This window comes from Syngnathus leptorhynchus, chromosome 21 (assembly GCF_054491065.1).
Source record: "Syngnathus leptorhynchus isolate UIUO chromosome 21, UIUO_Slep, whole genome shotgun sequence".
Taxonomy (NCBI): domain Eukaryota; kingdom Metazoa; phylum Chordata; class Actinopteri; order Syngnathiformes; family Syngnathidae; genus Syngnathus; species Syngnathus leptorhynchus.
The window spans coordinates 7,401,431-7,422,288 of NC_141215.1; the positions used below are offsets into that span (position 1 = coordinate 7,401,431).

The 20,858-nt window shown below is 59.3% G+C and overlaps 5 protein-coding genes across 18 annotated transcripts; 4 read left to right on the forward strand and 1 right to left on the reverse strand.

The window, feature by feature from the left end:
• The first annotated feature begins 313 nt into the window (after positions 1-313).
• Positions 314-5,334, forward strand: tbk1 (TANK-binding kinase 1). 2 transcript variants are annotated; one of them, XM_085902397.1, is made up of 21 exons: positions 314-401; positions 794-893; positions 971-1,111; positions 1,486-1,615; positions 1,704-1,885; positions 1,980-2,140; positions 2,236-2,346; positions 2,433-2,612; positions 2,744-2,940; positions 3,020-3,078; positions 3,167-3,258; positions 3,319-3,420; positions 3,495-3,573; positions 3,650-3,771; positions 3,845-3,921; positions 4,095-4,134; positions 4,198-4,299; positions 4,367-4,463; positions 4,543-4,643; positions 4,723-4,794; positions 5,153-5,334. In XM_085902397.1, the coding sequence occupies exons 2-21, from the start codon at positions 807-809 to the stop codon at positions 5,190-5,192; spliced, it is 2,172 nt and encodes a 723-aa protein (XP_085758523.1). In that variant the 5' UTR covers positions 314-401; positions 794-806; the 3' UTR covers positions 5,193-5,334. The 2 variants fall into 2 exon arrangements, with proteins under 2 accessions (XP_085758523.1, XP_085758524.1); XM_085902398.1 differs by lacking the exon at positions 314-401 and adding an exon at positions 457-713.
• Positions 5,335-5,498: 164 nt separating this feature from the next.
• On the forward strand, positions 5,499-9,000 carry gpr19 (G protein-coupled receptor 19). Its single transcript, XM_085902405.1, has 2 exons — positions 5,499-5,823; positions 6,334-9,000. Exon 2 carries the CDS (start codon positions 6,334-6,336, stop codon positions 7,570-7,572), a length of 1,239 nt encoding a protein of 412 aa, XP_085758531.1. The 5' UTR covers positions 5,499-5,823; the 3' UTR covers positions 7,573-9,000.
• On the reverse strand, positions 7,692-9,316 carry crebl2 (cAMP responsive element binding protein-like 2). Its single transcript, XM_085902414.1, has 3 exons — positions 9,076-9,316; positions 8,741-8,941; positions 7,692-8,666 (listed from the first exon to the last, which is right to left on the reverse strand). The coding sequence occupies exons 1-3, from the start codon at positions 9,091-9,093 to the stop codon at positions 8,484-8,486; spliced, it is 402 nt and encodes a 133-aa protein (XP_085758540.1). The 5' UTR covers positions 9,094-9,316; the 3' UTR covers positions 7,692-8,483.
• On the forward strand, positions 9,313-12,637 carry dusp16 (dual specificity phosphatase 16). 3 transcript variants are annotated; one of them, XM_085902401.1, is made up of 8 exons: positions 9,336-9,425; positions 9,682-9,810; positions 10,033-10,355; positions 10,540-10,678; positions 10,885-11,048; positions 11,144-11,303; positions 11,382-11,505; positions 11,592-12,637. In XM_085902401.1, exons 3-8 carry the CDS (start codon positions 10,083-10,085, stop codon positions 12,151-12,153), a joined length of 1,422 nt encoding a protein of 473 aa, XP_085758527.1. In that variant the 5' UTR covers positions 9,336-9,425; positions 9,682-9,810; positions 10,033-10,082; the 3' UTR covers positions 12,154-12,637. The 3 variants fall into 3 exon arrangements, with proteins under 3 accessions (XP_085758528.1, XP_085758527.1, XP_085758526.1); XM_085902402.1 differs by lacking the exon at positions 9,682-9,810 and having other exon boundaries at positions 9,313-9,425; XM_085902400.1 differs by lacking the exon at positions 9,336-9,425 and having other exon boundaries at positions 9,567-9,810.
• Positions 12,638-12,732: 95 nt separating this feature from the next.
• Positions 12,733-20,431, forward strand: eps8a (EGFR pathway substrate 8a, signaling adaptor). 11 transcript variants are annotated; one of them, XM_085902393.1, is made up of 24 exons: positions 12,733-13,115; positions 13,265-13,342; positions 14,214-14,284; positions 14,800-14,858; positions 14,924-14,974; positions 15,035-15,102; positions 15,182-15,343; positions 15,428-15,577; positions 15,649-15,731; positions 15,942-16,057; positions 16,126-16,184; positions 16,462-16,582; positions 16,670-16,758; positions 16,883-16,957; positions 17,020-17,168; positions 17,255-17,384; positions 17,447-17,508; positions 17,572-17,662; positions 17,742-17,891; positions 18,017-18,052; positions 18,583-18,606; positions 18,674-18,872; positions 19,032-19,224; positions 19,302-20,431. In XM_085902393.1, the coding sequence occupies exons 3-24, from the start codon at positions 14,232-14,234 to the stop codon at positions 20,152-20,154; spliced, it is 2,973 nt and encodes a 990-aa protein (XP_085758519.1). In that variant the 5' UTR covers positions 12,733-13,115; positions 13,265-13,342; positions 14,214-14,231; the 3' UTR covers positions 20,155-20,431. The 11 variants fall into 11 exon arrangements, with proteins under 11 accessions (XP_085758519.1, XP_085758518.1, XP_085758517.1 ...); XM_085902392.1 differs by having other exon boundaries at positions 12,733-13,111; XM_085902391.1 differs by having other exon boundaries at positions 12,733-13,076.
• The last annotated feature ends 427 nt before the right edge of the window (positions 20,432-20,858 follow it).

A 20,858-nucleotide genomic window follows, 5' to 3' on the forward strand; every position in this document is an offset into this window, starting at 1 on the left:
GCCACTTGTTGGACCACGGCAAGTATTAGAATAGACCTAGACAAAGTTGCATTTGCTTTGTTTAGTGAGCAGCTGTAACGTTTATTGCTCAAAAGAATCCCACATGGCACCGAAAGTCGATTGCGCGTGACTTTTTCCACATGAAATGAATATGCTGGGTTTTTTCGTCCGGAAGAGGGGGAAATGTAGCCGTTTTTCTTTTCGAGGGTATCCAGAAATACATTTAAACACAATTGTTAACATGGTAGGTACTGTCATCTCAAACTCGCCACCAGGTGAAAAAACTCACTTTGTTGACGGCACATGACGTCAGGTGCAGTTCGCTGCGCTGTGATTGGCTAGTACGGCACGTGACCAGGCCAGAGCGGAAAAAGGAAGCATTCAGTTGGAGAGCGACAAAGGTATGTCATCGTCTTCTACATCGTATTAAGCCACAAAACTCCCTTTTTCACTTTCACATCACTTTTAGCCTTTAGTACTTAGCCTTTAGGTTACCGGCACCCCAGCTTTGATGCCGTGCGTTGGTGTGTTAGCGGGCAGCCATGTTGGCCGTCAGGAACGGAGGCCGGAAATGCTGCTTGAACTTCGCTCCGCTCGCTTGTCACTAAACGTGATTTGGCTTTGTCACTCGGACGCTTCGGCGTTGTGACGGCAAACAAACAAGCACATTTTTCAAGGTCACGGTGAAAACGCGGAAAAGCGAAAGACTGGCGGTGATTTCCCGCTCTGACGTCACCGCAAGGCGATTGACGGCCAGGCTACAATTACTCTGTGTGTGTGTGCGCGCGCGCAGGTAGGTCGTGATAATGCAGAGCACCACCAACTACCTGTGGCTCATCTCGGACCTTCTGGGTCAGGGCGCCACGGCCAACGTATATCGCGGCCGACACAAGGTGAGCGAGCGAGCGAGCGAGCGAGCGCGGGCTGCCGAGTCGGCTGGTGCCTTGTCAATTCTGTGAGGTGTTTCCAGAAAACGGGCGACCTGTATGCGGTCAAAGTGTTCAACAACCTGAGCTTCCTGAGGCCACTGGACGTGCAGATGCGAGAGTTTGAGGTGCTCAAGAAGCTCAACCACAAGAACATCGTCAAGCTCTTTGCCGTCGAGGAGGAGGTTGGTACACAACGAGGAGCTCACCTTGCGCTTGTATTCCCCGTTTTGACAGCCACTATACATACATACATACATACATACATACATACATACATACATACATACATACATACATACATACGTAAGGTTTGGTGAGCTGAGGCATCCAGGAAGTGACTGGTAGTAGTGTAGTAAGGTTTGGTACTTGGGCGCCATATTTGCAAGTGATTTTTGGCATTGGCGGAGAGTGACGTCAAGTCACGCATAGAGTTGTGATTGTAGACAGCTCCAACTTGTTCAGGAAGCCCACGTGAGATGCATGCTACAAGCATCCGCTACATGACGAGCTGTTTGACGCTCCATTCTTGTCGTTTGGCTCCGTGTGCTGCGTTCAGTCCAACACGCGGCACAAGGTCCTGGTGATGGAGTACTGTCCGTGCGGGAGTCTCTATACCGTTTTGGAGGAATCGTCCAACGCCTACGGCCTCCCCGAGGACGAGTTCCTCATCGTCCTGCACGACGTCGGTGAGGGCTGGCGCTTCTGCCGCGCTGGCGCTTCTGCCCGCTCACGCCGCTCGCTCATGCCGCTCTTTGATGGCTGGCCGGCCTCCAGTGGCGGGAATGAACCACCTAAGGGAATACGGCATCGTGCATCGCGACATCAAACCTGGCAACATCATGCGCGTCATCGGCGAGGACGGTCGCTCCGTCTACAAGCTGACCGACTTTGGGGCCGCCCGCGAATTGGAGGACGACGAGCAGTTTGTGTCGCTCTACGGGACAGAGGAGTACCTGGTGAGCACGCCTCGGCGGCCGTCGGGGCCTGTCGCGTCGGGCCGGAAGCTCCGACTAGCTCCCGAGTCACTCGGTGGGCCTTTTTGTCCGGCAGCATCCCGACATGTACGAGCGTGCCGTGTTGAGGAAGGACCACCAGAAGAAGTATGGCGCCACTGTGGACCTGTGGAGCATCGGCGTCACCTTCTACCACGCTGCCACCGGCAGCCTGCCCTTCAGACCCTTTGAGGGCCCGCGCAGGAACCAAGAAGTCATGTAAGTCCCTCGAAGGTGGCAGTCGGCCTGCTGGCGACCTGTCTGGCGGCCTGGCTGGCGTCCTGGCCAACGTTTTCAGGCTCTCGCTGCACCAGGTACAAGATCATCACAGAGAAGCCGTCCGGCACCATCTCGGGTCACCAGAAGTCTGAGAACGGCAAGATCGAGTGGAGCACCGAGATGCCCGTGTCCTGCAGTTTGTCCAAGTCAGTGGCGCACCATGTGCGCAAGCGGGCGGGCGGGCGGGCAGCACCGTCGCCGCGGGCCAACGTGTGGTCGGTCTGGCCGTCAGGGGTCTGCAGAGTCTGCTGACTCCGGTCCTGGCCAACATCCTGGAAGCAGACCAGGAAAAGTGTTGGGGCTTTGACCAGTTTTTCGCCGAGACCAACGACATCCTGCACAGGGCGGTGGTCTTTGTCTTCAGCCTGCAGCAGGCCACCCTGCACCACGTCTACATCCACGAGTACAACACGTGAGAGCATTGCGCTGGGCTGGGCTGGGCTGGGCCGGGCCGGGCCGGGCCGGGCTGGGGGGGCCGGGTCGGGCCGAGCGGCCGCACCTCGTCCCGCTCACCCGGTGCCGCGGCCCCCGTGCCGTCGGCAGGGCGGCGCTGTTCCAGGAGCTGCTGTCTCGCCGGACCAGCATCCCGCCGCACAACCAGGAGCTAATTTACGAGGGCCGGCGCCTGGTCCTGGACCCCAACCGCCAGGCCAAGAGCTTCCCCAAGACCACCAGGGACAACCCCATCATGTTGGTCAGCAGAGACCCGGTGGCCACCGTGGGGCTCATCTTCGAGGACCGTAAGTAACCTCCACGACGGCGCCTCTCACGACAGCACCGCTTACGAGGGGGCCGCCACTCCTCCTGTCTCGTTCGCAGCCAGTCCCCCCAAAGTGCAGCCCCGCTACGACCTGGACCTGGACGCCAGCTACGCCAAGGTGCGTGTGTGTGTGTTTGCGTGCGTTACGCTTGCCTCCAAAGGTAGACTCGCTCTCATGGCCTGATGCTCCCCTGTTCTCGGTTCAGACCTTCGCAGGGGACGTCGGACACCTTTGGAAAACGTCCGAGTCTCTGCTTGTCTACCAAGAACTGGTGCGCAAAGGAGTCCGCGGTCTCATGTGAGTTGGTGAGGAGGGAGGAGGGGGAGGTGCGTCTTATGACATTGTCGTGTCCAACAGCGAACTGATGAAGGAGGACTACAGCGAGATTGTTCACAAAAAGTCCGAGGTGTTCCACCTGTGCAGCTTGGCCACGCAGACGCTGGAGAAGACCAAGCAGCTGTGAGCCAGCCGGAGCCGGCCGGAGCCAGCCACCTGAAGAACGCCGCTTTCATGCCTTTCGTGTCCGTGAGCAGGTTGGAGGTCCTCGTGCAAGCTGACATGCTGACGTCCGAGTACGACGAGATCGCCGACATGCACAAGAAAGTCGTGAGGGTGAGCGGGCGTCGCCCGACAACCTGGCAGGAGCCGCCGCCGCCGTCTGACACGCTTTGCGTGTGTGCGCGCGCAGATCAGCAGCTCGCTGGAGCCAATCGATCGAAATGCGCAGGACCTGAAGGCCAAGTTCCTCCCGGGAGGTCTGCTGAGCGACGCCTGGACACAGCAAGTGGGCACGCACCCCCAAGACAGGAAGTAAGACCCGCCCGCCCGCCCGCCCGCCCACATGCGCACGGCTCCATACCTGACCGCCGTGATGTGTGTGCAGTGTGGAAAAGATTAAGGTTCTACTGGATGCCATCACAGCCATCTACCAACAGTTCAAGAAGGACAAAGCTGAGCGCCGTCAGTACACCTGCAGTACACCTGCAGTACACCTGCAGTACACCCGCAGTACACCCGCAGTACACCCGCAGTACACCCGCAGTACACCCGCAGTACACCCGCAGTACACCCGCAGTACACCCGCACACTACAACATTGGCTCTTCTCAGGCATGTGCGTGCGTGTCTTTTTAGGTCTGCCGTACAACGAGGAGCAGATCCACAAGTTTGACAAGTAGGTGTCCTCGTTCCGCCGCCTTTGCCTGGCGTGGACTCTGGTGTTTGTTTGCCACCACAGGCAGAAGCTGGTCCTGCACGCCAGCAAAGCTCGCTCCCTGTTCACTGAGGAGTGCGCCATGAAGTACCGCCTCTTCATCTCCAAGAGCGAGGAGTCCGTGAGGTCAGCCGGCCGCTTTCCGGCGCCGCTTCCCCACCCGCTTGCCTTGACTTAACTAAGGCACCTGCAGGAAGATCCACCACGTGAGGAAGCAGCTGCTGGCCTTGACCACTCAGCTCATGGGCATCGAGAAGGAAATCAGCGTGTTGATGGAGCGAGCCGCAAAGGTGGGCCCGAGAGAGCCAGCCAGCCACCGTCTGATGCCTCGGCCCGTCGGCTGATCTCGTTTTGTCGTCTCGCGTCCAGCTGCAGGAGCAAATTCCCGCCCAAGTCCTTCCGTTGGTGTTGAGCGGTCTCAAGCCTCAGGCGTACCTGAGCCAGAACACGCTGGTGGAGATGACGCTGGGGTGAGTGAAGCGCAACTCGCCACATTGGGATGACGTCACCGACCGTTGTGCGTGCGTGTGTGTGGTGGTGGGGGGACAGGATGAAGAAGCTGAAGGAGGAGATGGAGGGCGTGGTCAAGGAACTGGCCGAGAACAACCACTTCCTGGAAAGGTCACGCCACTCCGTTCGCCGCTGCGGGTGCTAGCGTAGCGTGGCGTCATGCTTTGGATGGTAGCGACGCGGCTCCGAGTCTAGGCGAGCTTGCGTTTCAAGTGCGCTTTTTGTTGGGACACCGGTAGCTTCGGCCGGGCGGGCCCTGTATTCCGTTATTCCCCGAGCCGGCTAGCGACCGTGTCGTAGCGCAAAACTAAGCCGAAAGGTCAAAAAGGTAAGTTGGCCTTTGCCGTCGCTCGATTGGTGGCCGTTCAGGTGTGTAGTTCTTTTCCTGCGTGCAAAAAATAGGCCCGGCCGGCTCTTAGCTTGAAACTTAGCGGGAGGTGCTGAAAGCCTCTCTGCTGCTCTTCCTCAGATTCGGCACGCTGACGCTGGATGGAGCTTTGCGGGGTTGAACCACGCCACGCTGCGGCAAAAGTCTTGCTTTTGTAAATAGCTGCTGCTCTTTTGTAAATATTTCAATGGCGGTTCAGCTTTGTACATGTAATGATGATCAAGGTCCAATAAAAAGATCCAAAACAACAAACCAATCCAACAAAAAGCCATTGACGACATGTCACGTGACGCATTGCCCTGTGCCGGTTGCTATGGTGATATTGTTGCCATGGTGATGACATGCTGCGACAGCAACTTCTTTTCACGTAAGCAACTGCTGTGTGTGTGTGTGTGTGTGTGTGTGTGTGTGTGTGTGTGTGTGTGTGTGTGTGTGTGTGTGTGTGTGTGTGTGTGTGTGTGTGTGTGTGTGTGTGTGTGTGTGTGTGTGTGTAACGAGCCTTTTCCAATTTGGGTGGGCATTTCTTGTGAGGAGGCCTGGGTGTGCCCCCCTCTCACATGACTTGGTACGTCCCAGGAACTCTCTTCCTCCTCCTCTTCATCTTCCTCCTTCAGTGATCAACACACACGCGCGCGCGCGCACGGACATGATGGACGCAAGTCGCCTGGTCCTCCTTTTTGTCATCTTCATCTCCCGCTCTGAGGGCTTCATCGATTATCAGCATATTTGAATCATCGTGCGCTCGCTTGGAGGTATGTGTCCGCGCACGCGCACTTTCGTCTGCTTGACGTGCGCGACGCGTACGTAGACGACAATGTTAATGCGCGTGATTGACTAATTGATTGATGAGAGAGATTGTTGAAGGCCGACGGGTGCGCGCAGTGGGGCTCGACTCGGCACTTCCTGTTAACTGCGCGTTAGCCTCAAATCGAAAGATAAAAATCCGATGCACTATTTAAATGAGGAATGTTTCACATGACGAAATGCAAATTTCGCTTTTCTTTTTTAGTTCACGGAGGTGTCCGATGTTCATTTTCTGTCAAAAGAGAAATATGGGACTCCAGCCGCTGCGCTGCGCTGCACTGCACTGCACTGCACTTAACTTGGGGGCCGTTTTGTTTTGAATGAAAAATATTTGAACGCTTGAATGAATTCTTGTCGTGGCTGGCGTGGTTATTCCAAAAAATGTAGCCTCCCAAGCGTTGCGGTCTCGCCACGTGCCCCTTGCTAGCGCTATGCCGAATGTGCTGTGCTTCATTCAGATGGTGTACTCCTGGGCGAAGACGGAGGCCATGGAGCGCTCGCTGTTTGCGCCGGCCTTCTCCTACCCGGCGTCCTTCAACTACTCTGAGACGGAGAACGGCACGGCGGCACCCGTCCCCTCCGGCATCCCGGCGAGCTCCCCCCGCGGCCGGGCGCGGGCGGGCGAGGACGGGCTGACGTCGGGCGAGGTGGCGGCCCTGGCGCTGGTGTTGGGCGCGCTGTGGCTGCTGTCTGTCCTGGGCAACGCGCTGGTGTGCCTGGTGATCCGCCGCAGCCGTCGAGCGCAGTCCACCACCAACTACTTTGTGGTGGCCATCGCCTGCGCCGACCTGCTGCTGAGCGTGGGCGGCGCCCCCCTGGTTCTGGTGCAGGTGGCGTGGGGGCGCTGGCCCTTGAGCGCTGCGGCGTGCGCGGCCACCCGCTACGTGCAGCACCTGTGCCCGGGCGTGCAGGTCTACGTCCTTCTGTCCATCTCGGTGGACCGCTTCTACACCATTGTGTACCCGCTCAGCTTCAAGGTGTCCCGCGAGAAGGCCAAGAAGATGATCCTGGCGTCGGCTTTGCTGGCCGCCTCCTTAGCGGCGCCGTGCATCTTCTTCTACGGCGCCGCGCCGCCAGCCGACAGCCACCACTGTCTCTTCTTTCTGCCCGACAGCCGGGGCGGCGCGTGGTACGCCGCCGCTCACCTCCTGCTGGGCTTGGCTCTCCCGGCGGCGCTCATCGCTTCCTTCTACCGGCGGGTGGTCGGCCACATCTGGAGGTTCGGAGCCGACGGCCACGCGGTGCGGCGCACCATGAACACGGTCCCTCGCACCAAGGTGAAGACCATCAAGATGTTCCTGGTGCTCAACTGGCTCTTCTTTGTGACGTGGACGCCCTTCTACCTGGCGCAGCTGTGGCACCCGCGAGAGGAGGCCGGGCGGCGCCGGGGGCTGCTCTTCTTCGCCGCCGTGGCCTGGATCACCTTCGGCTCGGCCGCCTCCAAGCCCACCTTGTACTCTGTCTACAACGCCAACTTCCGACGCGGCATGCGGGAAACCTTCTGCATGTCTTCGGTCAAGTGTTACCGCGGCGACGCCTACACCATCACCGCCAGTTCGCGCTTGGCCAAGAAGAACTACGTGGGGGTGGTCGACACGCCCGTCAACGCCAAGGAAGCCGCCGCCTTCGAAAGCTTCCGGCGCGACGCCAAAGACCAGAAGAAACTGGCCTGGGCCACCCACAACACTTTTGTGTAACGCGCTCGGCCAGGGCGGCGCTTTTGGGCGGACCTCGACGGTACGCCCAACCTCTCGGAAGGCGGCCAACGGACTAAGCTTTCCGGCCAGCTCGTCTGCAGCTCGCTTTACGGGTAAACAGGCGAGGGAGCATTTACCTGACTGTTTGGATTTTTTTAATCTTCTTTCACAAGAAAAGCCTACTATTAGTTTCAATCCTGCGCCAAATGTTGTTCGCTATGTACATTGCTTTGTGTGTGTATACAGTAATGGTAAGTCTCGTACCATCGTCGCCGTCTTTCTGCTACATAGGCGACGTCGCCTAGCTGTCACAAATTTGCTGGCTCCCTCAGCGAATCCAATGCACCCGTGTCATTTGCGATGCCCAAGACATTGTGGTAGGATCGCCAAGGGTGCTCCGCTCTCCGTGTGGCACCGACCGGCACGCGCTTTGGAAGCAAGCAGGTGTAACGTAGATTCACATGTTACCGTACCACTAGAGAGCGGGCGGTAACTGTTACACATCGGCGCCTTTGCACCGTAGCGGGCAGTGTCCGTGACCGCACGAGCGTGCCGCGCGTTTCTCCTCGACCAGACGATGTACGAGGGCTTTTCCACACTCTTGCCTTTCTCAATTGCTTTTAGTGTTTGCGTCCTTTTCATCAGCAATGTTGCCTGACTATATCATGGGCCATTTTAAATTTCAGTTGAGCTAATGACAACTGTTGGCTTGACTGGATTTTTTTTTTTAATTTGTATTCTTATTATTGCTGATCTTCAAGAAGAACAGGCGTGACAACAGTTCAGAAGCACAGCTGCAAATAGCTTGCTTGGCAAGTGGACGTGTCCTGCGACTTGCCGGCGGCCAGCAAACGTTCCAAAGTCAGGAAAAAAAAAATCTTCTTGACATCAGGGCGGTGGCCGGCGACCCTTCATGAGACGTTTTGGTTCTTGACGCTCTTGGCCGTTCTGGTGGTTGCGCCTCCCCCCACGGCGGGCCCCCGGTGGTGGTGGTGCTGCTGCTGCTGCTGCTGCTGCTGGTCGTCGGCCGTCAGCAAAGCCTTGATCTCCGAGGGGATCTTGCCCCGGTCCATGGCCGAGCACCACTGCTTGTACTGCGAGCAAAGCACGGAGGAGCAGAGGTAAGGAGGCACCGGGAGGGCAGTAACGGCTCTTGCGTCGGTCTCACCATGTCCAGCTCCTCCCGGAGCGCGCAGATGGCCCTCTCCTTGCTGGAGACCAGTTCCTCCAGGTACTGGTAGCGCAGCTTCTTCCTGGCGCGGCACTCCCTGGCGCTCTGACGGCTTCGCTCCAGTTTGGCCTTCAGATCGATCTTGGCCGGCTTTCGGCCACGCTTGCCGGGCTTCTTGGCTTTACCCGCCGCCAGCATCTGCATTCAAGCGACACAACCCCGCCGATGCGTAAGCAAGCGCGCACATGAGGGACGAGTTGAAGGTAAGGTCTTCCTTCGTTACGTCACGAGACCGTTCCAAACAAACATGTCCGCCTGCCCGCTCAGCTCACCTTGTTATTTTCCTCCATGTCGGAGTGTTTGCGACGCTTTAGGCTGCTCGCTCGCCTCCGCCCGGCCCCGGCCTTCCGCTTTAGCAGCTCTCCGCTTGGCCTTTCGCACGTCGGCTCTCAGTTGACCAATTTCTTGATCCAAAACAACTGGGGCAACAAGCAGCAGAGCCCGAGACCACAGCGGTAGCGCCCGCTGACAACGTCATTTACCACGCCTCCTTTTTTTTTCCCCTCCCACAAAACTTTATTTCTCATGACAACAGCGGACGAAGTGGACAGTGTTTTATTTTTCGTCAGTATTGGAGGGAAATGAGGGAAGATATCATGTTCACAAAGACAATTTGGAAACAGTGAGTGAAGTTCGACAGCGGCCATAATATTGCATCGAAAGTGTATCAAATGTGCAAAGACTCAGACAGATACTTGATGATGAGATCGTCGATGCTCGGCTCACACAAAACAGAACATAGGTTAACCTACGTAGGAGACCGTTTCGTTGTAATTGAAATGTCTTTGGAAATCAATTGTGATGTTGTGCGCCTGCGCCTTTAAGAGACGCCAGTTCGTCGGGATGACGTAATGCTCTTTTCTCCGCCATGACCTCAGCCCCTTTGGACGCGGATAAAGTTTGGACGAGCGAGCACACACCCCGAGTAAAACTGTTTTTGTTCGGCAACGGTTAAAATTGGGTCCCCGCCTGGGCCTCGAAAGACTCCGATGTCGAACGTTCGAGCGGTGAGTCGCAAAATGTACTCGAGTTTGGCTCGACGTGTGGTGACGTCACGACAACTTGTCCGTTTGGCTCAACTCGAGTTGCCTGGTTTCATCGTGACTTTGACACTTGGCTAATCCACTGGTTATTAACTCTTCGGTGTTACGATGATCCCCATTTTCCAACTTCAACGAAGCCCTTCATATTTTATGCCTTTTTTTTTTTCTTGTCGCCTTTGTTCAAAGATTTACCGCGCCTGACGTCAGACTCCGGTCGCGCCGTTGACCGTCGTGACATGGCCGAAGCCTCTTTGGCGACAGAGCCGCCCGCACCCGTCCGGGTGCGCTCCCTGCCGGCGGAGGCGCTGGCGGGCCTGCTAGAGCGGGGCCGAGGGCTCACGGGTCAAGCAGGGGGCGTGCTGCTGGTGGACAGCCGACCCTTTGCGGACTTCAACGCGCGACGCATCGCCCACGCCGTCAACGTCAACGCGTCCAAGCTGCTTAAGCGGCGGCTGCAGCGGGACAAAGTTCACGTCAAGGACGTGCTGCGCCAGGCCGCCGGAAGCGAGGTGAGGCCCGCTCTTGCTTGCCGTGTCAACTTGCCTGCCTGCCTGCCAGCTGGCCTGCCTGCCTGCCTGCCTGCCTGCCTGCTTGCCCGCCCGCCCGCCTGCCTGCTTGCCCGCCCGCCCGCCTGCCTGCCAGCCAGAAACCTGTACCTGTACCTGACCTCCCTCCCTCCCTCCCTTTGTTCAGGTGGCGCTGGAGGCCGGCCTGCAGCTGGTGGTCTACGACGAGGATTCTTGGGATGCGTGCGCACTGCGCGGTGACGCCTTCACTGCCATCCTGCTCCTCAAGCTCCAGCCGCACTTCCCGTCCGTACGCCTGCTGGCCGGTGAGTGCTCAGAGTGAGTGGCTGGCTCTGGCAGTCTAGTTTGGCCCAGTTGGAAGGGGTTAGTTTGTTGCAATTTCCCGCAAGTGAGCGTCGGCAGCGAGGGCCGGCGGGTCGGTGTGGGCACTTTTCCCAGCTCTGTCTTAACGGCGCGCGCACTGACAGGACCTCCCCCGCCCTGCCCCGCCCCCTTTCTTGTGTGAACTCAGGCGGCTTCTCGCAGTTTTCTCGCCAGTTTGCGTGCCTTTGCGAGGGGAAGCAGCAGCAGCAGCAGACGGCGGCGAGGCCATGGTCTCCGCCGGCCGCGGCGCCGGGCCCCACTCGCATCCTGCCGCACCTATACCTGGGCTGCCAGCGTGACGTCCTCAACAAGGTGGCCGCGCCTCCTGATGATGTATGTGGCTTCCGGCATGACATCTGCCTGCCTGTATATGTGTGCGTGTGTGTGTGTGTGGGCACGGGTGACAGGAAGCGATGCAGCGCGACGCCATCGCCTACGTGCTGAACGCCAGCAACACGTGCCCCAAACCCGACTTCATCGCCGACTCGCGCTTCCTGAGGGTTCCCGTGGATGACGGCTTCTGCGACAAGATCCTCCCCTGGTTGGACGCATCGCTGGACTTCATCGGTCGGCAAGCGGTCACGCGACTCTGGGCTCGCTTCCCGTCGCCGCTCGGTCTTCATGTGCGTGTGGCGTCCCTTTCAGAGAAGGCCAAGGCGTCGGACGCCCGCGTGCTGGTCCACTGCTTGGCGGGGATCTCGCGCTCGGCCACCATCGCCATCGCCTACATCATGAAGCGGATGGACATGTCTCTGGACGAGGCGTACAGGTGGCCGCCGCCCGGATCGCCGCCGCCGCCGCCGCGCTCCTGACTCCACGCGCTCCTGACTGGCGGTGTCGTCCGTCCACCCGCAGGTTTGTGAAGGAGAAGAGGCCCAGCATCTCCCCCAACTTCAACTTCCTGGGTCAGCTGCTAGACTTTGAGAAGAAGATCTCCCGAGAAGCGCGACGGCAGGTCCCGGCCGGTCGACGGCACCCCGCTCGGCCGGACGAGCTGGCGCGGGCCCCGGGCGGCCTCCGCCTGGAGGACGGCGCCCCAGAGTCAGTGCGCCCCTTCTCCCCTGTGGAGGAGGTCTCTGAGCAAAGTTCGGACGAGTCCGCCGTCCCTCGCCGGTGGGCAGCCGGAGCTTGGCCCGGCGGCACCCTCAGAGGGTGGCACTCGGACATCCTGCCGGCCTCGGGGAGCCGCCGTTGCCTCTCCCCCTCGGATACGGCGCGCTTCTACGCGGCGGCGTTTGCTCGCGGGCCGGAGGCGCCGCCGCGGCAGCCCCGAGCGTCCGACCGCGGCGTTTCTCGTAGGAGTTGGCACGAGGAGAGCCACTTTGAGAAGACCCGAAGTTATCCGGGCAGGACGGAAAACCAGCTGGCCACGCCAGAAAGCTTCTCTGTCAGCTTGGAGCTCATCGCCGTGTCCTGACGCCAAAGCCGAAGGTCACGCCCGGTCGCTGGGGTCCTTTTTGCGTATGGAGGAAGCGCGGACGTTGAGCGTAGTTGTTTGCGATGGGTACCTGAAAGGGGGGGGGGGGGTGTTGCGGGCAAAGCCAGGCTCGCCCGAGGCTCGTCACGGCCACGCAAACAGACGGAAGGAGACGACGGACACCCCTCAGTGAGCAGAAAGCCAGGCTGTAGCTGACGTCCATCTGAGCGTCTGTGGCTCCCGGCTCGTTTCATTTGGCGGCGAGCAGCAGCTGACCTCAAATCGACCAGTTTCATAGGGACCAACTTTGAGGGATGGACCTAACTATTATCGGCCTTTTTTTTTTTTTTTATCCGACTACCGCAGCGTCAAGTTTAAAGACTTCAGGGAGCTTTTGATTTGTTTGATTTGCGATTCCGCTTCCACCTCGAACTTGCACTTGGATTTTTGTTGTTGTTGTTGTTAATAAACCTGTTCCAAGGCATTTCCACTGTTTGTTTTCGCTTTTGCTGCAACTGAAAATGGGCTCCAAGTATTGCTTGATCGTATGGGCTCAAAATATGTGTTGGAGAAAAAATGAGTGAGGGTACAGCTTGCTGACTGTAGCAGCCAGGAATGAAAGTTTTGGTGACGGCAGGAGGGCGCGAATAAAAGTTTTGGTGACCGCAGGGGGCGCTGCTCAGCTCAGCCTCGTCAAGTGCCGTTAGCATTAGCGTGCATGCCGGAGGCTGCATATTGGGCAAGCTCTTGTTTTATCTGCTGTCAATGGCCATGTTTGTTCGTCTCCACGTTTCCAGGTGCAAAGGTCATCTGGCTGGCTGGCTGGCTTGTGTGTGGACCAGGAAGCAACGGGCACAAAGGCGCAGACTCCGAATGGGAATCATAAATCTTGAACGGACTTCCTGTTGCCCGCCCCACGTCAGGTCAGGTGCTGAGGAGCTTAAGCCGAAGGAGGATAGTGGGTGACTGCTGCTGCTGCTCGCCTTTCACCCTCACTTTGGCCGCGCGCGTTTGTGCTTCACTCGTGTGTCGCCCGCCCGCTCGCTCGCTCGCTCGCTCGCTCGGCCGGCTGGCCGCCCGCTCTGAACGCTCCCTCCCATGTGACTTTAAGGTGAGCCACCCGCTCCTGCTGCTGCCGCTGCTGCTGCTGCTGGCTGGCCGGCCGCGTCCGGCAGGCTTCCTGGAGAAGGTCAGTGAGCTCGCCCGACTTGCCTGCTAACGCGCACAAAAAAGCTTTGTCACTTGACGACATGAGAATTGTGACGATTGCTTCGTAACCACATGCGCCGCGCATGTTCCTCGAAGTAACGTCTGTCTTTCCTTCTTTGTGTTGCTGGTGCATTTGGCTGTACAATCTGCTTATCTTCTTTGTTGTGCGTGCGTATGCGACAGCTGAGCTGCTGCCGTGTTGTCACCACCACTCAAACAAGCACGTGTGCACGGGAATGGGGGGCAGAAGTGGTTTTATCGTCCCTGCGCAAATTGCTCACGGGCTGCCTGTCAATCACCGGACCCGCGCGCACAGTCCGCAACGTGTTGCGTTGGGGTGTCAGTGACCACGACGACATTTCCAAGTCCGTGTTTGCTTGCCGGCTGAGCTGCTTGCCGTGTCCATGGCAACCCGACGCACAGGGAGGGGAGGGGCCGCATGCTGCGTCGCGGGGACGAGTCCTCCCCTCCCCTCCGCGTTCGCCTTCCTCTTCTTCCTGCCCGAGCAAACTAGAAATAAGTTGATGCTGAGACTATTTGTTCACGTTGTAGCATTTGGGTCTTCTTACTCGCTTCTGTTGCCATGGATACCGAAACTAAAATGGACGTCGGACCGGTCCCTGACTAAATGATGAAGCCGGGGAAAAGTCACCGCTTGTCATCTGTGATGACACTTTGATTGCAATCCTTACTTCACACGTGGTTGTTCTCCAACGATGTGATAGATGGCACCGGAGGGCATATTTTCAATGCTGGTCTTGTGTGTGTGTGTGTGTGTGTGTGTGTGTGTGTGTGTGTGTGTGTGTGTGTGTGTGTGTGTGTGTGTGTGTGTGTGTGTGTGTGTCTTTCAGTTGTTCATCGCAAACGAGATGAACGGCAATGAGACGCCTGCCTTCGCCATCTTTGGCCCCTCCTACACCAAGTCAGTCCAAGTGTGCTCCCGTCCCAGCCTTGCGCGTCGGACCTTCACGCTCGACGCGATACTAGCGCCCGTCGTGTTTCGTCGTCAATGGGGCCTGCCTGCCTGCCTGCCTGCCTGCCCGGCTGGCGTGCGCGTGGCGTCAGCTGCTAATGTGATCATATGCTCAGCGGAGTCGCGAGTTGCGCTAAAGCCGCCCGTGCTCCCCCTGTTGACCCGAGAAGCTGAAGCTGATCCTCGAGCCGCCGTGGCTAATTCTGTCACTCAAATCAGCTCGCTGGACCTTGTCCCAGAAAAGAGACGTGACCCGGACGGTGACTCGGACCTTGACCGGAACCGCGACCTCGACTCGGACCTTGAACTGAAGAACGCGACTTCGATCCCCCAGCTGGACCCGACTTGACCGAAAGCGGGACACGGCTTTCGGAATCTGACTCCAGACCGGGACCCCATCTTGACTTTGAGAGATGAACTCCGCCCCGCCGAATCCTAATGCAAAACGTTTGTGTATGTGACAGCGGCCACGACGCTCCCGAAGCCAAAGCTACGACAAAGTCCCGTGCCAAAGCTCTCGTCGGTAAGTCGGCGCCTTTGGCGATAGCTGTCCGGTCTCCTCGACCAAGGAGCAATGTGTGTTGACAGGAAGCGATCAGGTCTACTTCCTGCACTCATCGTCCGGACAGAAGAGGAAAGGTGAGCGGCGCCGGCGCGGCGCCTCGGCTTGAGACGCGCTTTGACGTTTGTGTGCGCCAGGGCGACGGAAATGGCGTCGCACGAGCAGCGTTGACGGCTGCGCCGACACGTCCCAGTACCAGGTGGAGGTGAGTGGCGCCCGCCCGCCCGCCCGATGGCGCGTCTAAGCTCTCCCGCCGGAAGGCTGACGTCGGCCTTCCGGCGCAGCACCTGAGCACCTTTGTGATGGAGCGCAAAGCCGGCTTGCTGACAGTGGAGGACGGCGTGCGACGGCTGCGGCTGCTGGACGCCAAAGGGAAGATCTGGACGCAGGACATGCTGCTGCGTGTCCACCGCGACAACGTCAGCCTCGTCGACGCCGACACCGAGGTGGCTCGCCCTCTTCTTATTTGCTGGCTCCTTCTACTTTCCTCGCACAGTCTTTTTTCGAGTCGCCAGCGTTTTGTGTTCCAGTGTGAGCTGGAAGTGTTTCCGCTGAGTTCGGTTCAGCAGTGCCAAGCGGTGAGCAACGCGTGCAACTTTGACTCCATCTTGGCGCTGGTGTGCAAGGACTTGGGTCAGAACAAAGCCGACCTTCACCTCTTCCAGTGCGAGCACATCAAGGTGAGTCGGCGGCAGGAAGGTGGGGGGGGGGGGCTTACCTTGGAGTGGTCTAAGCCCGCGCACGTCCGCAGGCCCACCTGATCCACGCCGACATCCAGAGCGCCTTGACGGACGCCAAAGGAGGCAAAGCTAAGAAGCGGCCGGAGGTCCTCAAGTAAATCCTGCCCGCGATGTAGCCCGCCCAAAGTCCGCCGCTTAGCTTTCAGTTGCCCGTGATTAAAAATGCGCAACGCTTTGCGTCTAAAATATGGCAGCAGTCCAAGCCATTTTTTAGAATGACTGCCACACTTCATTTCGTGTTTTGGAGCGTTGCCGGTTCGAGCGAGCGAGCGAGCGCGTTGACTGATCGATGTGCCGCCGGTAGGATGATCCTGAAGAGCGAGGGCCAAATCCCGCCTCCTCCCGCCGCTCCCGCCCCAGAAGCGCCGACAGGTGCGGAGGACGCCGAAAGTGGACACGACGCCCTGCCGGACCGCTGTGGTGAGCGGCGGCGAGCTCGCGGCCCATGCGACCCTACGCAGAGCTCACTGCCTCGCCTTCGCACGCAGGTGAACCGCAGACGGCGCCGTTGGAGGACGCCGAGGTGGTCCTTGTGGACCGCGATGTGGTAAGAGGAAAGCGATGGGTGGAATAGCATCAGGATGGCAGAATGGCAGAATGGCAAGATGGCAGGATGGCAGGATGGCAGGCTTTCATTGGGCCAGCATGCACGCCTGAGTGGACTTGATGTGGTGGAATAATCATCATTTGTTGAAGAGCCCATGTAAAGAGATGGGCAATTGCAGGCTTCCCTCTCGCCATTGCTGGTGTGGTGCCACGGGCCCTGGCCACGGCGCCTGGCTTGTAATATTTCAGCACTAACACATTGCGCTGCCTGCACCCAGCAAATCCTGAACCGCCTCCTGGACGACATCGAGGCCTTCGTCGGCCAACTGCAGAAAGCGGCCGAGGCCAGCGGCCAGCTAGTCCAGCGCAAGAAAAACAAGAACAAGAAGAGTCCCGGAGGTCCTGGCACACAAGCGCCAATGTGCAACTTGGGTGCGGTTGAGACGCTGCCTGCCTGAGCCGGCTGACCGTGTCTTTGTCCTCCAGAGGGCGTCCTGACGCTGCGCTCCAGAGCGCCCGACCGGCGCCGCTTCCTCGACTGTCTGCAGAAGTTCAAGTTTGCCTTCAACCAGCTGGTGAGGCCGCAAGCGCCAACAGCGCCCGCCCCAGGATCGAGCGCCCGCCCCAGGATCGAGCGCCCGCCCCAGGATCGAGCGCCCGCCCCAGCATTGAGCGCCCGCCCGCGTGTCCCGTCCGCAGGGCAAACTGAACGGCCGCATCCAGAACCCCAGCGCAGAAGAGCTTCTCCACTTCCTCTTCACTCCCCTGAGAATGGTAGGAGCCGTTCCCGCCCGAGGGGAAGCGAGCGCAGCTGACGGCTCCGCCCCCTAGCGCAGGTGGTCCGGGCATCGGGCGGCGCCGAAGTAGCCCGCGGCGTGACGGTCCCGCTCCTCACCCGCGCCGCCATCGAGCTCCTGCACGCCTCCGGCACCGCCGAGGAGCGCCGCCTATGGGTGGCGCTGGGAGACGGGTGGACCAAATGCAGGTCACCGTGCCGGCCGGGCTAGCTGCCGATCTGCTGCCCGCCCGCCCGCCCGCCCGCACCCTGACCTCGAGCGACTGCTCAGACAGGTTGGAGTGGCCCAAGGATCACGACTTCCCGCCATGCCCGCTGGTCTTCGACGACGGTTGGGTGCCGCCGGCAGCCGTCGCCGCACGACCCACCGGATGTCCGGCCGACGGCGAAAGCTACTCAAAGGAGGTGAGACGCCGGCGGCGTGACGGCGGGGAGCGATGCGACTCAGTGGCCTTCTTGTGTCGCAGGCGTCGCGCCGACAGAGTTTGGAAGAAGCCGTCGCCCCCGAGCACGCCGGCGGACACCACGCGTGAGTTGACCCCTCAAAGATCCCGCCCACTTTGCACGGACCTGACCGGCGACTGCTTCCCAGGAAGCGAAGCAGGCGCTTTGCCAAATCCAAGTACGACTTTGTGGCCAGAAACAACACCGAGCTGTCAGTGCTCAAGGACGAGCTGGTGGAGGTAAGCGGCGGCCCTGCCGCCACCGCGGCGGCGGCGGCGGCAGCGGCAGCGAGTCTGTCTCTTGCCTCCTGTCTCACAGGTCCTCGATGATCGCAAGCAGTGGTGGAAGGTTCGCAACGGTGACGGCTCGCTGGGCTACGTGCCAAACAACATCCTGGAGGCCGCGGCTGCGCCCGCCGTGGATATGACGGGTCGCGGCGGCGAGCCCGTCTACAGCCACACCATACAGGTGCCTTCCGATGCCTGCGCAGGCAGAGCTGGCTGCCGGCCTGTGACGGACGGCGTGAGCCATCCTCTTACGCGCGCGCATGGCCTTGGCTCACGCATGTCCACTTGCCTCTTTTGTGTTTGAAGCTGATGATGCCGCGGAAGGAGTTTGACGTGTTCAAGGTAGGGCTGGGGCTTAGCAGCGATTACGCTTTGCTTCTCAAAGGGACAGTCGCACGTTTGCAACCCGACGGGCTCGCATGTCCGACTCTTCCTTGCGTGTGTGTGTGTGTGTGTGTGTGTGTGTGTGTGTTAGCATTACATGTTGGTTTTGTTTTCATGAATTCAAGTTAACTTGTCTTTGTGGCTAAAAACGTGCGAGCAGCTGCGAAGTCCGTGTCAGTGTTGAGCAAGTCTTTCCGACAAGCCCGTGTGCCAGTCGTGTCTGGCGTCAAACCACTAAGTGGATTGGACCCATTGTACGGTGAAATATGACACGTCCACTCCGGAAATGTAAAACGCCAGGCAGGCGCGAGCCATCTGAAAGTGGCAAGGGGCCGTCACCCAGCCCCGCTTTGCCGTCAGCCCGGTTTGCGCTCTTTGTTTGCTAGCACACAAGCTACTAGCAAACGAGCTAAGGAGAGACTAAGCGTGTTTGTTCATGTATGTATGTATGTCTGTATGTATGTTTTCTTTTTACGCGCGGGCCGCAGCAATTACTGGGAGAGCTCAACGAGGTAACCTTTTACCCCGGCACGTCCAACTTTGACCCCGCACGCTCATGGTCTCATCGCCGCCCCTCAGAAGCAGAGCGCCGCCAGGACAGAAAAGCTTCCCGCCAAAGTGGTGCCCGTGCCCCCGCCGCCCGCTGGCCCGCCCACGCCGCCGCCGCCGCCCGCCGTAGACGCCGGCCCCGAGACGGGCGCCGTGGCTGAGTGGCGCGTCAGTCGCCCCGACGGCGCGCCCACCCATGAGGCAGACGCCGGGAGAGCCCTTACTGATCGTGAGTACGCCCGGCACGGCCCATCAATTGGTCGTATTTGGTTGGACGACTCCATCGAGGTCCGAGCCGACGTGTCGGTGGAGCGTTGGCTCCCTTTTGCTGCTGTTGAGGCCTAAACTGGCAACTGTGCGTGAACGTTGTGCTCAAATGTGTGGCTAGGCAGGAAGTCCACCATGGAGGAGGTCCAGGACGAGCTACTCCACCGCCTGACGTTGGGCCGCAGCGCCCGCAAGCAAGTCGGCGTGGCGTCGCGGCGCGCCGTCGCCGCCGACCTTCCGGGCGTCAGCATCACGTACGAGTCGTCGCCCGACGACGTGCGCAGCTGGCTGGAGGCCAAAGGTTTCGCCCCGGTGTGAGTAGGGCCGGACCACGGCGCACACGGTCGATTGGGTGGGAAAGAAGCCACGGCCACATTTTGTTTTCGCGCAGCACCGTGGAGAGTCTGGGCGTACTGACGGGTGCGCAGCTCTTCTCGCTCAACAAGGACGAGCTGAAAACAGTCTGCCCGGACGACGGCGCTCGTGTCTTCAGCCAGGTCGCCGTGCAGAAGGCCGCGCTGGAGGTAGGTGGGCCGCTTGAACGGGACGGGATGAAGTCTCCGAGATTGGGCCTCGACGCTTCAACCCGCGTGACTTGGCGTGTGACTTGGCGTGTGACTTGGCGTGTGACTTGGCGTGGGACTTGGCGTGGGACTTGGCGTGTGACTTGGCGTGTGACTTGGCATGTGACTTGGGTCCACCTCTGGCCGCCACCTTCACCGCTTGTGTGGCGAGCGTGCTGTGTGCTCTCTTCAGGTGTTCTTCTGAGCCTCTTGGCATCATCTTCATGGCTTCATTCAGGTATTACTGCTACCGCCCCGGAAGCCCGCTTCCCGGCGTCCTGTAGCCCTCACCTCGCAACCTCTATCGGCCGGCGTGTGGCTCAGTACACAAGTCCTCACAGTAGCTCTCGCTCCACTAGCCGCTCCGTCGCTGACATCGTTCCTCATCGTTGTTCCTCATCGTTGTTCCCTTGGGCTGTTCCTCGCGGCTGTTCCTCATTGTCCTTCCTCATAGCTGTTCCTCATCGGCATTCCCTCATTGCTGAGTTCTCCCTCCCCTTCATCTTCATGTTGTTCCTGCTCGCCCGGCTCCCCTCAAGCTCCATCGACCTTGCCACGTTTGACGTTTGTTCCTCTTGTTGTTCCCCACCCGGCCGTCTTCAGCGCGAGTCTGGCTCCGAGTTGCGGGAGGTGATGAGGAGGCGTCAGCAGATCCTGGCAGGAGCGGACGCCACCCACTGAAGATCCCGCGACTTCCTTCCTTCCTTCCTCCCGGTTCGGCCCGACGGCGCCTTGCCGCTGGAACGTTCCCCGACACTCGTGTTGACGAAGCCACGCGTGTCGCAGCAAGTGGTGTTAGCGTAGCCGCCCGCCATTGTTCGTTGCGTGACGTTTGCGCTCCAGCGCATCAGCTCGGAGCTGTTATGTTGTCGCGCCGCTTCTTGTGCTGCAATAGCAAAAAGTGTCACGACTGCAGGCATTTCTTTGTTCCCGGGCCCTCTTTTAGAATAAATGGAAGAAGCACAGTCTTTGTCGCCCTCTTATTTCAAAAGTCGCCCATTCAGCACGACGACGCTCCAGAAAGTGGCCTGCCCCATCTGCTCGGAGATGGAGCCACTTTGTGAGCCACTACAAACGTGAGCCTGTCGGTCACAACGGCTCAACCTTTACAAGGTTGCTCTTTCCAAAAACCTTTCCGAGTCCTGGCGCACGTTGTCCAGGTATCGTCTCACGCTCGCGGTGTGGCAGGTGAGAGGCGACTCATTTATAATAAAGAAGCTCTTGAAGTGCTTGACGCTGATGAGCAAGAAGGAAGGAAGCAGTCAGCCAGCCAGCCAGCCAGTCAGCCAGCCAGTCAGCCAGCCAGCCAGCCAGCCAGCCAGTCAGTCAGCCAGCCAGCCAGTCAGCCAGCCAGCCAACCAGCGGACAACAGAAGACGGTGGGCG

Bases quoted from the DNA above. Each gene is read 5' to 3' on its own strand.
- tbk1 (XM_085902397.1), top strand. From the start codon at position 807: ATGCAGAGCACCACCAACTACCTGTGGCTCATCTCGGACCTTCTGGGT. The intron at 3,421-3,494 runs GTGAGCCAGCCG...GTCCGTGAGCAG, and splicing joins CTGGAGAAGACCAAGCAGCT to GTTGGAGGTCCTCGTGCAAG. The intron at 4,644-4,722 runs GTGAGTGAAGCG...GTGGGGGGACAG, and splicing joins CTGGTGGAGATGACGCTGGG to GATGAAGAAGCTGAAGGAGG.
- crebl2 (XM_085902414.1), bottom strand. The intron at 8,667-8,740 runs GTGAGACCGACG...CTTTGCTCGCAG, and splicing joins TCCGGGAGGAGCTGGACATG to TACAAGCAGTGGTGCTCGGC.
- gpr19 (XM_085902405.1), top strand. From the start codon at position 6,334: ATGGTGTACTCCTGGGCGAAGACGGAGGCCATGGAGCGCTCGCTGTTT.
- dusp16 (XM_085902402.1), top strand. From the start codon at position 10,083: ATGGCCGAAGCCTCTTTGGCGACAGAGCCGCCCGCACCCGTCCGGGTG. The intron at 10,679-10,884 runs GTGAGTGCTCAG...GTGTGAACTCAG, and splicing joins GTCCGTACGCCTGCTGGCCG to GCGGCTTCTCGCAGTTTTCT. The intron at 11,506-11,591 runs GTGGCCGCCGCC...GTCCACCCGCAG, and splicing joins TCTCTGGACGAGGCGTACAG to GTTTGTGAAGGAGAAGAGGC.
- eps8a (XM_085902386.1), top strand. From the start codon at position 14,088: ATGGCACCGGAGGGCATATTTTCAATGCTGGTCTTGTGTGTGTGTGTG. The intron at 14,859-14,923 runs GTAAGTCGGCGC...GTGTGTTGACAG, and splicing joins CCGTGCCAAAGCTCTCGTCG to GAAGCGATCAGGTCTACTTC. The intron at 16,958-17,019 runs GTAGGAGCCGTT...CCCCTAGCGCAG, and splicing joins TCTTCACTCCCCTGAGAATG to GTGGTCCGGGCATCGGGCGG.